Raw genomic sequence first — 14,794 nt, 5'->3', positions numbered from 1 at the left:
TTCTTCAACAAATGAGTATGAGTATGCAATTTAATTAGTTTCAAATAGGTAACCCAATTGAACTCATTAATTATTAGCTTTTAAATGGAAAGATTGTGACTATTTGTTTAGTACTAATTAAATTAGTCATGAATTCAAATTCATTAGTAAGTAAATTTAAATCGCTACCAATACAATAATTGATTTCTACTTTTTGCAAAGATATATTTAATGTTCTTTTCCTATTTTTTAATTTTTGTTAAATTTTATCCTATTTCCTCCTTCCATTCCATCAAAGTTTTAATTAACTCATTGAGTGTTAATTTATTTTTTGCATTCACATTTAAATTATTTTGAGATTCTTCTAGTGTGCAAAATTTGAAACTCACAATTATTGGTTCTTCTATGTAATTTTTTTGGGTAAAAATTTATTTATTATTATAATGTATTTTTATTTTTGTTGATTACAATGATATCTTATTTTGTTGCTCAAAAAATATGGGAGAAAAAACACATAAAATTTTGTAATGAATCGTAAATGGGTAAGATAACCAAAACTATGTAAAACTATATACCTTTAACCCACATAAATCACCCATTTTGATAGTTTCATCCCAATCCACAACTATGGTTCCCTTGACTTTAACCTCCCCAACCCTATACTCTTATCTTTATACTCCTTTTATTACTTAGAATTCGTTACCTCACTTTTACCCTTCCTAGTCTTGTACTCCTATTCTTCTATTCCTTTTATTATTGAGTTATCGTTACCTCACTTTGCATGTGTTTTTTTCAAATAAAAATTTAAAATTATAGCTGTTAAGAAAAAGTAATTGGGTATAACTTTAGTGAAATACTATTATTTTTGTGACGACCACCCAAGATAATTGTTTAAACAAATATTTGTTTTCAAATTTTTGATGAATCTAAATGCCTTTTTTATTAATTTAAAATTCATATCAAATTTTGTTTTATGTGCACTTTTTGATATACATGTTATATGAAAAATTATCCAAATGGAGTTTTGCGTATATCAAAAATTATCTAGATGACATTGTATGTCAAAGTGTTTATTTCATTGGTTTGAATAATTGTCTAATAGGATAAGTTTAAAGCTAAAAAATAACTTAATTGGATATGTCATCGGAATGTTTGACAAATCAATGTATATACCTGGAAGGAAAGTGCTAAAAATATTATTATGTAAATGATTAAAAAATGGGACTAATCACATTATTCCTCAGATTTGACAAATCAATCTATATTAATCAAGGAGTAAAATGGGCTAAAGTGATAAAGTTGTAATGGGGTGAATGATTTTACTATGGACCTAATCAAATTATCCAAATTTATTTTCTTCAATTATGGAAGGAAAAAGGGATTAAAGTCTAAAAACAAACTACAAATGATTTATTAAAAAGCTTTAAATTTTAAATTTGAATGTCATAAGATTAGTTGTAAATCACTATTTTAAACTTTTTAATTGAATTTATGTATTAAAATAAATGAAAAATCCAAAAAAATTTTATGGGAGATTTGAAAGCCATCCAGGAGACCTTCACTAAAACCTTTCCTATTACGTGTCATGCATATATATATATATACTAGGTGGGTATCCCGCGCAATGCGCGGGCGCTGGGTAGTAGGTGATAAATGTGGGAAAATTTGGTTTTCAATTTGTGCACGTGTGGTTAAATGCTTTGAATGGATAATTTTAGAATTTTAATTAAATAGAGTATTTGTTGCTTTTTTGTGAAAGTTCAAGAGTAAAATCTATGTGATTTTTGTTTTTATTTGTTGTGAGTTAAATATGTTGCGTAAGTTTTTTTTCAGGTTAAGCGGTGGAAATATCATTTGTATATTGTGAGTTAAATATATTGGATAAGTGGTGGAAATATATTTATATATATATTTGTATATATGTACAATTGTGATACGTATGAGTATTATATGTATATATATTTATATATATATCTATATATAATTGTATATATGTGCCATACTTGTGTATGGATGATTATTATTTATATTAATTAGTATATATCTATATATATTTATATATATCTGTAATGTATATATGTATAATTATTGTGTACGTTTGTTGGTATATATTACTGTTATATACATGTATATTATATATATATATACATTTTTCAGTGTATATTACTGTTATATACATGCATATTATATATATTTTTTTATATATATTACTGTATATTACTGTTATGAAGTTAGCAGAATCTATGCTGTATTGACGTGTGCATGGTAGATATTTGTTTGCATGTGTAGGTAGTATGAGACGTGTAATTTCTTGTGTGGAAGGACGGTAGGCAGTTCTGAAAATTCACGTGTGTCTAGTGGTGTTTCTTGGTTATATATTTGAAGCTGGGATACTGGTAAGAAGTGTACGTTTAGTATTTGTCTGTAGATAGTTAACGTTTGCAAATGGCGGGTGCAAGTGGGAGATTTCCGACTGCTCAATTGTATTATCCAGAGGTGGATGAAGAGGTGAATCAACTGGCTGTTGTTTGTGGAGCAGCTTATCCTTTAGGAAATGGGTGTCGGAATCGTCCAGCTGAACCTGTTGCACGAGCACAGGTGGCAAATGTTTTGCTGAAAAATGAGATATGTAATTTGTTCAAGGAATTTTATAGGCATGATGATTGGGCGTCGGTTCTAGAGGCTGCGTTTAGGGTCGGAAGGGGCTATCCGATCTTGGGATTGATTGCTAGTAGAATGAGGTTGGAGGTGTTAGAAGAAAGATATTACTTTCCCAGTCCGCCATCTTCTAGTGACTTGGGTGGCGAAACTGATTGAAGGTTTTGGCTTTGCGAAGATGTGTTTCTTGGTTTGTGTATTGTTGGTTTTTGACGTATGGTTTTTAGCGTATGGTGTTTAGCTAGTAAGAAGTGTTTGTGAGTTTTTGGAGAATATCATGATCTTGTATTTGCTACATAAAGTAGCATCATATGTATATGTATGTATTTTATGAAGTACTGAAGTTTTTGTTTGTAGAAGTGTGGTACAATAGCATGTAGTGAAAATTTGTGAGGAAATTTAAGATTTGGAATGTGTTGGTTTTAGATTGGTCATAACTCATGCGAATGTAGCCTGCAGTTTTTGGGAAGTTGTTTGGAATTTTAACATGAATTAAAAGAATTTTATTAGATGTATTAGAGCTAATGAACATGAATAAAATATGTAGATTAGGTCTATTATCATGTATGTAGATTAACTTATATAATAACTTATACAATTAACATGAATAAAATATATAGATTAAATCCATAATAAAATGAAGGATATTTCTGCGATATGTTCATATGTTCCATCGCATGTATGAGATTTGGAACCAGCGTAGAGTGAATTATTGTTCAATGAAAATTTGTAGGAAATTTGAAACAGAATACGAATTGAATCTGCAGTTTTTGACAAGAGTCGAATGTTTAATGAATGATAGATAAAATATATGGAGGTGTTTAAAAATTTAAAAGTTGATTGAATGGATAATAAAATGAAGAAGATTTATTTGATATTTTTAATTGTTTGGTGCGATGTATCGGATATTTAAATGAATCAACAATGAATAGTTGTAGGATATTTCGGGTAAACGTTGATAGACTAAACAGAGTGGTATGTTTGATTATAGATGGACAAAGAATATGATCAGGGAAATTGATGTTGGACAGGTTGACATCTGTTTTTGACCACTGATTCTTTTTGTTTTGGTTTGGAGACAGAGTAAAAGAATTCACGTGAATACAGTAGTTTTTTGTGTGGCACATATCTTTTTGTCAGTGTTGTTTAGTTCACATGTGTATAGTGTCATTCTGTTTTTTGTATTTGTTTCTTTTTGCTCTGTGATGTAGTTGATGTGTATAAATGCGTTAGTTTTGTGATTTGGTTATTTAGTTGCTGTATTGTTATAGGTTTTTGTATGCTTTATTAGTGATTTTTTTGTACTTCTTTGTGACTTGAAGATGGATTATACTCATAATCGTATTGCAGTGTTACGTGATTTGCATCCAGATATTGAAGTTATGCTCAATCGAGTATCAATAAGTGGTGTGTTGGGAAACTTGGCAGGGCATAGTGGAGATAATGGGATGTTAAGTGGTGCAGATCGGCTTTTAGCAAATAATATTTTACTTAGGAATGAGATATATGAGTTGTTCAAATCTTTTTATCAACATCCAGAGAAGGCTCGTGTGCTGGAAAGTGCATTAGGGGATATTGGACAGCTTCCATTTCTTCAAATCATTGCTCGTCGTATGGAAGTAGAAGTTGAAGAACAGAGGAAAGCAGTTCAAAGTGCGATGAGTGGCTCTTTTGATGCGTGTGGAAGAAATTTGTAATGCAGTGCTATGTATGTTTTCATTGATCTGTATGATTTGTATCGTGGAATTGTTTGCAGTTGTGATGTACTGTATTATATGTAAAAGTTTCTGTTTAGATTTTGTGTTGAGGAAGTTTAGTTGCATGAAGTTCATAGGTAGTGGAAATGTTTTTGTGTTTCATGGTTTGTTAATACTCGGTTTGATTGTAGTTTGTGCTCTAGTTTTTTTTCAAATGAAGGTGAAAGGAATAAACTATTGTAAAATTGGAATGGATTTGCAAGCATAGAAAAAATTCAAACACAGCTAGTGGAGGCAAAATAGTTGCAATAAGTATACATAATACAGCGGGTGTTTTCAGTTCCACAAAGCTCAGCTAACTATCTTTAAGCAAAAGTGCATCAAAAGTTCAGTAGCTATACAAATGATAAAGAGTAGTAAAGGTTCAGCAACAAAAAGTTTAGGGGTAGAAAGCTGAGGAGCCAAAGTTCAAGAATCAAAAGTTGTGGAATGCTAGTAGATGTCCAAAAATATTTGCTAACAAAAAGTATTATATGGCAGTTTCATTCTTCCTTTTCAGATTCTTTGGTACGTTGCTTTTTAGTTGGGCTCTCTGTGATTTTCAGAGTTGATAGCAAACTGCTGTGCACATTTGTGTCTTTTGGAGCAGTAGCGAGTGGAGTTTCATTGGTCTGTGGAGTGGTGATTGCAGCTTCTGTACTTGACTCTGAGCAAGCAATGGTGGAAGAAACTTGTGCTAGAATCTCTGCCATGGATGTTTTGTGCAGGATAATGGCTGAGTATTTCTCAGTACTGGTGGATGCATGGGTGTTTATCATTTTCTTCACAAAGCATGTTATCACAGTGCTGTTAATGGCCTCTTCAATGGCTTCATAGTTCAGTTCATGCTGTCAAAGTAATATAAACAGATTTTGATCAGATATGGTACACTTAGTTTTTACTCATAGTATTCTGAATGCATATAAAAATCCGATTTGTTACCTTGTTTTCTAAGTCTTGCATCTCCAATAAGGTGAAAGGTAGTAACTGAAGAGCATCGTTGTCATAAAGATCAAGCGTCAAAACTCCAGAATAATCAGCAAGTTCTACAGTTAATCGGCATCTTGCAGTAATATTTACTTGTTTGTTGCATGAAGTGCAAACAATTTTCCACGCTGGCTTTCCTCTGAATGATTTGTGGCATTGTGGACAAGCATTATACCATAATCGTTGGCTCTTGTCTAGTAACCTTGGAGTACCACGCAACCAGTAGGCTTTTTTCTGTATTAAAGTCACTATTGTTCAGCTTACATTGATAAGGAAATTGAGATGTAGATGTGAATATTTAACATGTTTAAGAAGAAAATGAAAAATCCTGAAGTAAAAAGGGATGAAAATAAGAGTTATTGGTACAAGAGGTCAAGAGTAGGGAATCAAGTGATGAAGCTGGCATAAAAAACAAAGTGTATCTTTCAAATGTTTTTGGTGATAAAGCTTGAGGGGTACAATTTACCGTAGGAAACGCAAGGAAATCTTGAATAGTTGTGACCTCATCATCTCTTGGTTGTGGCAGAAGCTTAGCTCGGTTGTGGTATGCTTTTTCTGCCATCAGTTTCTTGATTTCTGCTTGTGTCTCAGTAGCCCTTGTGAGTCAAGATAAAAGTTTCATTTGTAACGTTTAGAATATATTTGATAGAAAATATTTTCAAATGATTACTTATGAGAAGAAGTAGTACCAATGTTTGAGATCAGCAGTTTGTTGTATCGGAGGATTAACCAGAATGCTTGATCCAAATTTTGTTGAGAGATTCAGTGCTGCAATAATTATGTGTTGTAAGGTACATAGTATTATGAATACATACTAAGTCACTAAACATTCGAAGCATCAGAAATTTGTTATGCACTCACTGTGATATGATGATACTTTAATTCGAAGTGCAACAATGAGCGGCATTGTGTCAATGATATTTGCAATCGTTTGGCCTTCATCTGTTTCATGCTCACCCCACAGAGTCAGAATCACTGGCATCATGCTGCATTGTGTTTTATTGATAAGTGACAATTTGTTAGAAAAGGATATCTTGATCAATTTGTGATGGTATAGAGTTGGTATAGAATAAATGGATGGTTTTACATACCTTTTGTCTATAATCACTACTTCCCTGGTAGCAGTAGTAGCTCTCTGTATTCGAGGATGAACTTCAGCGACAATGCCTAAGATATCTGATTTTGGAATGTGCTTAGTTATAACTGTTATGAAGACTACGCATATTAGCAGTTGAGGACATGGTTTTGTGACTTACCTATATCTGTATTATCATCTATGTGCTGGTGGAATTTTGTAAAGGGCGAGAATCTGAAGACAGTTGGAATCTAAGGTGGCTGGACTTCATCTTTTGCTTGAACAACAGTAGAATTATCTATGTACCATGTACACTGATTTGGATGACTGCGATATTCTGATGGTGTGTACTCAATTCTAGCATTGCAGAGAATGTATCGTTTGTAGAGTTGGAAATGGTTTCTGAAGAAGTCGATGTCTGATTTATAAATCATTGCTTCAACTGTTGTACCCTGGTAACAAATATAGTTGTGTTGATCTGAATATAAAGGTTGAGTAATAAAGTATATAGAGTGGAGTTCAGAATTTCGATTACCTGCTGATCAATTAATATCAGCTTCTGATATCGGTTGCCGGCTTTTGAAAGTAATGCCTTTTGCTTGTCCAGAACCTGAACCAGAGCTGTCCAGTTTTGTATTCCAGGGATTATCTCACTGAATGGAATGATGTTTCTTTCCTGCTGTGACTTGTAATAAGAATACATGAGTACAGAATGAAGACTATAAGAGGTATATGATTATGGACATGGATAAATAACTCGTATGCACATGCTTAGGGCAATTACTGGTAAGCTAGATCTAGTACTTCTGTATATACTATATTTTCAGTAATCGAGTCTTGTTCATCATCAAATATGGATGGTTTGATAAGAATTTTCACAGAACTACTGTTTTTTGCTCTTGACATTGCTACATATAGCTGTCCATGTGAAAAAACTGGTTCACGCAAATATATGCCAACAAAATCAAGCGTTTGTCCCTGAGCTTTGTTTATTGTCATAGCAAAACAGGGCCGGATAGGAAATTGAATACGTTCAAATGGTACTGGTGAGTCTGAACTGTTCTCTACTCTGAAAGATATTCTGTGGATGAAGACCTCTTTTCCAGCAAATTCACAACATGTTATGACCGCATGTATGATATTGGAGCTCAAGGATTTGCATATCAGTCTAGTGCCGTTGCATAATCCCTGAGGAGCATCAATGTTTCTGAGTAACATGATAGGGCAATATGGTTTAAGAAGTAGCTTATGAGGTGGAAAACCATTTGGAGTTAAACTGTTCAGCAAGTCCTCCATGATTGTCTGGTCAGAGCTGTCTATACACTTGTCTCGACTGATATATTCTTGGAGTTGTCCTTCTAAATGTACAATGAGTCTCTCATTAATTTGATCAACAAAGTCATTTTTTGTTGTCAGTATAGCACGATTAACTGCAGAGAGATTTTGGTCAGAAAATGCTTTCAAATCTGGAAATACTGTCCTGATGAGTGCAGTCAGTGATTGTTCCTCATTTGTATATCTTATCAGCATTGATGGAGGTATCTGGATAGAATTCTTGAAGATAACTGGCTCCATTCCATTTCCAATGCGAAGTAGATATTGAGTAAACTCTGGATCATGTCTTGCTCTCATGTTTTCAGTGAGATGTAATCTACGTAGCTGTGGCCATATGTACGAATTGACTATGCTTGCATCAATAAATTCAAATTTTGATCCCTTTGTTACCACTGGCAAGACTTGACGGAAATCGCCTCTAAGAACAATGACCTTTGATCCAAACAAATCGTTTGAGTCCATTATATCTCTTAGAAGTTTGTCAACACTTTCAATTGAGGCCTTATGCGCCATTGGAGCTTCATCCCAGATTATAAGAATTGCAGATTGAAGGAGTTTTGCTAATGAGCTTTGTTTACTAACTCTGCATTGCTTATCTGGTGTTCCAGCAATTGGTATCTCGAATCTTGAGTGAGCTGTTCTTCCACCTGGTAAAATGGAAGCCGCAACTCCACAGGATGCTGTAGCAAGAGCTATGTATCCTTTTGATCTGGTTTCTGCTAGTAGTGCTCGATAGAGGAATGTTTTTCCTGTTCCACCTGGTCCATCAATGAAGAAGATCCCTTTCTTGTGAACAAAAACTGCATTCATAATAATGTCAAAAGCTTTTTTCTGATCAACATTTAGTTGTTTAATTGCTAATAGGTCATGCTCTGGTACAGAGATTCTTGTTTCAGCTATTGTATCACGGGTGTTTTTGTTCAAGGCAACAAAATACAGGGTATTTGAAACTAAAGCGTATTGATTAATGTCTTTTCCCATTGATTGGAGAAACTCATTTATTTGACATAGTACCTGCAAACGAATCTGATCAACTGATATTTCTGGAATGTTGCTCATATCTTCAGATAATGGCTGCTCAAATTGCTCCCAAAGATATCTTGGATTTGAAGGAGGAAAATGAACGAGCAAAGTCGCAAATAATCTTCTCAAACTATATGGCATGTGATACAAACTTGCTTCTTCAAGACATTGTTCTTGTGACTTATCGGACTCAAAGTAACCTCTCAAGATTGCTGCCTCACGAAAAGTGTGTACATAAGCTCCATTTATTGTTCTCAAATCATCAAATGAAGTTGGACTGTTGACATGTGTGAGGAGTAGTCTGAGAAAGTATCGTTCTCCTTCCATTGGACTTGCTGTCACTATCCTGCCTATAGAATCTTTTTGTTTTCTTGGCTCCCATTTTCTCCTTCCTGGATACCAGACAAAATGTTCAGGGAACTCTTTATAAGTGCATTTGAGGTTCTGAGCTAGAGGATCAGTAGAATTCATGTAAAAGAATTCTGTTAACATAGTTGTCTTAGCAAATCTGTTTCTTACTACATCGCGTAAGTCTTGATCTCCTCTGAAGTTCAATGGCTGACAATTTTCTAGGTGAAGTTGTAGGTGAATAATAGAAGGATGCATTTCAGATAGCAAGAATCTGTATATCCTCCATATACCTTCGACTGCACATACCCACCTAGCTGACTGGTAGTCTTTGATTTCATCAACTGTAGATAAATTAGCATCAGAATTTGAGTCATTAGAGCTGTCTGAATTCACTCGAAAATGGATCTTGTCATGACCTTTGTAGATATACTTATATATGTACTTCACAGCTTTCACTGTAGAGCAGATTTCAACATTTATATGGCAGTTGAATTTTGCAAGAATGTAAGGGTTGTATGGAACAACCCATCTGTTATCCACTTCATGTCCACGAACCATCATCTTGTATCCATTGTTCCTTCTTTGGTAAGTGGGGTATGCATTATCCCCATGAAATGTTTTATCAGAAAATGGCTTTGCATAATTGTTTCTGCATTTTTTCTGATGTTGTCCTTGCATACAGACATTGTTTGGATTTTTTTTGCCACAAGGACCATGAATCATATGTCTACGAACCATGTTGAAAAGATGTTGATTTTTGCTCTCATCTGGAATCTCTGCACTAACGATTTGATCATAAGAATCTGTAGAGTAAAGCTTTGAACATGGCTTCAAGATTATGAGGAAATGAGCATGAGGAAGACCGCGCTTTTGGAATTCAATGACATAGGTGTAAGCAGCAACAGATCCAAATATCTCTTTTTTGAATAATTCTTGCTTCAACATATCAAGCTTTGCATGAAACACTCGAGTGAGTAAATCTGGTCTGTTGTGTCCTTCATCTGTTCTGAGCATATGATCCTTTATTTCTGGCCATGAAGGATTGCAAGTGATCGTAATGAATAAATCTGGTTTACCAAATTTCTGTACCAAAGCCATAGCATCAACATATCTCCTTTTCATGTAACGTGGGCCTCCTATAAATGAAGCTGGAAGCACCACTCGCTGGCCTACCTTTGAACCTTGGCATTGACCTGCTATGACGCTATCCATAACGCCTTGTAGTTCCTCTCTTCTTATAAATTCTTGTTTATTCTTATAGTAATATAGTCTCTGGCTTTCGATTTTTATGTACATATCAACAACATACTGCTGAAGTAATCTTCCAGTGTTGAGTATATTTGGACAATATTTGTCTCTCATCTGCAATTTATAAGCATAATATTCTCGCATTGACACAGATTCACTGTTGTTTTCAGGATCATTGCAAGCTGAAAGTTACATACATAAGCTATAAGTTATTGATTCAATTGGATGAAGGTGAATACATTGACAAAATATAAGTGATCTGTGTTCTCCATATAATCAATAAAAGTAGTATATTCTGCATATAAATCAGTGCACATGTTTAATTGTATAAGTAATGGATAACTAATGTATGTAAGTAATGTATAAGTCATTTGCATATAACTAATGTATGAGTCATTGGAGGTTGGAACTACCTTCTTATTCAGCAGATATCATTTCTTCAGCAGATTTGTAGTTGGTTAGAACAGCAGTAGTTCTGGTTTTCTGAATACATCTTTTTCTCTTTTTTGGATTCTCTGTGGTCACTCTTCTGATGCCAGGATGCCAGCTTGTTTCACCAAGTGCAAATAATAGTGGATACTGCAGAGGATCGTAACAGCCATAATAATATTGCACCAAGTGATCCCTTCCTTCTTTTGTATAAATTTGGATGTGTCTGGCATAACCTGATTCTGAATTTTGGCCTTCTGTCCAAAGAGCTGCAACTTGAGAGGTTGTTGGATGGTTGAATACTCGTTGATCATTTTCTGAATGTGATTTCAGCACTATCTGATATGAATCTAAATTTGGAACATTTCTGAGGCTTCGCAGAAAGCATACGTATGGATTAGATTTCATCAGTTCCATGATCCTCAGTACTATAGTTTCTGTTAATCTTTCAGAAACTGCCATTCTATTTTGGAGCTCATGGTCTGTATCATGAAAATACAGCTGCAGATATAGTCCAGATCCTCCATGCGGAATAAGGTCTTTGATGAAGTGATAGGTCTGTTCCTGAACTTTGAATGTATATATACCATTTGTTCTCCTGCAGAGCGATTTATCATAGTGTACACCAAAGGAAGTGAAAGCAAACATATTGTTATATGTTCTGACATACGTGCGAAAGGATAAAGCTTCATCAGAGTGACCAGTAAATAATTCTATAAGAATGTCTGGAAGGTTATTTTCATGTAGAACTACTTGTCCGTCAGAACAACAGAAATTAGGTGTCTCAGAGTGCATCCTTTTTGCTCCACAGTATTGACAATCAGGTTTGCTAGGTAATCTATCTGCCTTGTCATTAATAAACTGCAGTGCATAAACTCCATCGACAACTTGATTAGCTGTAAAATTACCAATTACTTGAGTCAAACTAAACACTGAAAGTGAAAATAAGTATCTGGAAAAGCAACAAGTAATGGTTTGTAATCTATACCTCTTTTTTTTTCTTTCTGTTACTGACAGCTTTCTTTTGTTTCACTGATGATTGTCTTGTGGCTGAATAGTTCAATTATATATAATCAGAATCACACATAAAAACCTGTATGTACATGCCGGTGGAAACATGATGAAGGTATTTGGATAATTTGTCAATGACTCAGATATGCTGATATTCAATACTGATATTCAATGTGTTTGGATGAGGTATTAAAGCCTGTATGACCATCATAGGTAGAATCAGCATAATTTCTGGATGCGTGCTAGTAATGATTGGTCAGATTGAAGGTAGTAACCTCTACTTGTCCTTGTTCTAGCAGAGCCACTGTGGGGAAGCTGGTACACTTGGTATGTTGGAAGCATGGTTGACAAATCTATTAAAGATAAAGTGGATCAAATTCTTATAAATAATGATATCAGAACTTTTTTAAAAAAGTTGCAAGAAGAATTATGACCTGAAGCTTCTTCAGCAATTTCTGTCAAGAATTTGTAGCAGTTCATACATATGAATGATTTATCTGATAAGAAAGAAGCTAATTAATATGAGTGCTAATGATAATGTTGATGGTTATATATAAGGAAGGGCAATCACAATGCATTTTGAAGACTAAATGACCTGCACTCTGTGTCGAAGTTACACACGTATGCTTTGTCTCAGAGTTAGATGCAGATCCTGCGTTTAAAAATTGAAAGTAGATCATTGCATAAATACAATAATGCTTATAATCTGACTGTAAACAATACATTGGAAATGAATTATGTAATCTACCTTTCTCAAAACTTGAGAATGAAGAAATCTGTTCTTTTAACTTTTTACTTGACTCAGTATAAGATAGTTTAGCATTATTGTTTGCAGACTGAGAAGTTCGAATACCAGGTTCTGGAGGACCTATTAAAATCAATTATCAGCATAATAAAGGATAAAAGTGTAAATTGTACCTCTTAAATAAAGGACCTATTAAATAGTACCTCTGCAGTGTCTTGTAAATTCAGAGGATGACAACTGATTGGGGGAAGCAGCTAATAATGATTCAGAAAAAATGTCAGCTGAGTATAGCTAAATATATTACTTAGAGAAGAATAAATAGTGTGGCTAACCTTGATTACAATCAATAATTCGATCAACATTGTCTATGTCTTTCAGAGTTTGAGAACCAGTTACTCTGCTACCTTTATCATTCAAAGACAAACATGATGCACGTAAGGGAAATACTGAATGGTGAACAGACAAATGATAAAAATATAATAAGAGTGTTGATATTAGCATGTACCATGAGAACATTGTTCAGCAGCAAAGGTATGCATAACGGATGCAGAAGTTGGTGATTTGCGAGCCTGTTGAAATTGTTGTGGCAAGGACTTGCAAAGCATTTTTTCGAATTTTTTTCTATGATACGCCTCTCTATTCTTTTTTCGACAAGCTTCTTTTGCTTCAGCCGAAAGAGCAGCAAATTTTTCCCTTTTTTTACGATTTCGATTATCCTTTTTCTCACGAAGTTTATCACGATCATCGCTTACAGACAGCTTAGAGCAGCTCAGGTTTCTTATACAGAGAAACCAAGCACGAAACAAAGACACAGGAAGAAAAATCTAGCCGTATAGACAGATATATATTGTGTGTAAATATGCATGTACACAGCTATATATATTGATGCGTAAGGAACAAACTATGTACGTAAAAAACAGGAAGGCAGTGAATACATAAGTAGAAAGCAGTTAAACCAAGCACAAACACTACAATACCTCCATGAAGACAGAAAATAACTGCTGATCTGAGAGACTTTATGAAAGATATAGCTCAAAAACCTGACCAAACATTCAGATGAAACAAATACATACCACTATGAAACAAATGAACAGCTGATCTGAAGCAAATTTGGCTGAGGATAAAAGAGTACCTGATGTCAAGGAAGCAGTGAAATGCAGTGAAACTTGCATGTAAACTGGTTCTGTGGATGTATACCAAAATATTTCCACGTATCTCTTCTAGCTGTGTATTGTAGGTCCATCAGTAAAGAAGAAATATGGAAAACCGAGACAAAGGAAGTCAAAATGACAAAAATAAGCAAAATTGGGAGCATAGCAAAGCACAAAATAAGCATCTAAATGGCCAAAAGAGTAAAAATCCAAAGGTAGTGGAAGACAACTGATTTAACTTTCCAGCTAGATGATTTAACTTGTTGGCCAAATTTCAACAGTAAATCTATGTGATCTTTATCTTCATCACACAAAAACCTATTTGAAAATATCATTACTTATATATTATCCTTTATATATAATTTAGTTGAAATATATTTTTAGTTTTTCCCAAAAGTTTATTTTTAATTTTCATTGCAAAGTATAAATGCAGTTTCATTCTTTAAAAAAATTAATATTTTTTAATTGAATAATTTGCAAACATCCATTATCATTTAATTGGAGTTTAATTCTCCATCTTTTAATTTACAATTGAAGTTTAATTGGAGTTTAATTCTCAATTTTAATATTTCTAAATCAATTACCATAATTCCTCATGTTTCAATAATTTAGTTGAAGTTTATTTTTAATTTTTTCCAAAGTTTAATTTTAATTTTGTTTTTAGGAATTTTAATTGAAAATTAATAATTTTTAATTGAACAAATAATCTGGAACATCCATTATCATTTTAATTTGAAGAGAAGCACAGGTCAACCCATCTCCAACGCATATACAATGAGAGGCCAAATGTTGCAGTGGAACGTTGAAGTGGGCTCCACCACAAAGCAGAAGCACCAACCAACGCACAAAGCACAAGCACGAGAAAGCGCAGTCCGACGTACAACATCCTGAAGCAATGTACAACATCCTAAAGCAGGGAAATGCACTCGAAATCCCAGCAACAGTAGAAGCGCCAAGTGCTTCTTATATATATAAAGGAAATAAAGGATATGATACACATGTAAATTTCAATTTTAACTTATAAATTTTTCTAATACTCCATATGTATACATTCTTAGTATCCATT

The 14,794-nt window shown here is 33.9% G+C and overlaps 1 protein-coding gene across 1 annotated transcript; it reads right to left on the bottom strand.

Moving 5' to 3' along the window:
- Nucleotides 1–4,876: 4,876 nt before the first annotated feature.
- On the bottom strand, nucleotides 4,877–10,536 carry LOC113728757 (uncharacterized). The gene is made up of 9 exons (XM_027253120.1): nucleotides 7,240–10,536; nucleotides 6,971–7,120; nucleotides 6,749–6,887; nucleotides 6,452–6,563; nucleotides 6,222–6,346; nucleotides 6,050–6,128; nucleotides 5,827–5,956; nucleotides 5,316–5,594; nucleotides 4,877–5,221 (listed from the first exon to the last, which is right to left on the bottom strand). Exons 1-9 carry the CDS (start codon nucleotides 10,534–10,536, stop codon nucleotides 4,877–4,879), a joined length of 4,656 nt encoding a protein of 1,551 aa, XP_027108921.1.
- Between the last annotated feature and the right edge of the window lie 4,258 nt (nucleotides 10,537–14,794).

Source organism: Coffea arabica, chromosome 2e, assembly GCF_036785885.1.
Source record: "Coffea arabica cultivar ET-39 chromosome 2e, Coffea Arabica ET-39 HiFi, whole genome shotgun sequence".
NCBI lineage: Eukaryota > Viridiplantae > Streptophyta > Magnoliopsida > Gentianales > Rubiaceae > Coffea > Coffea arabica.
This window is presented reverse-complemented; position numbering and strand designations above follow the sequence as displayed.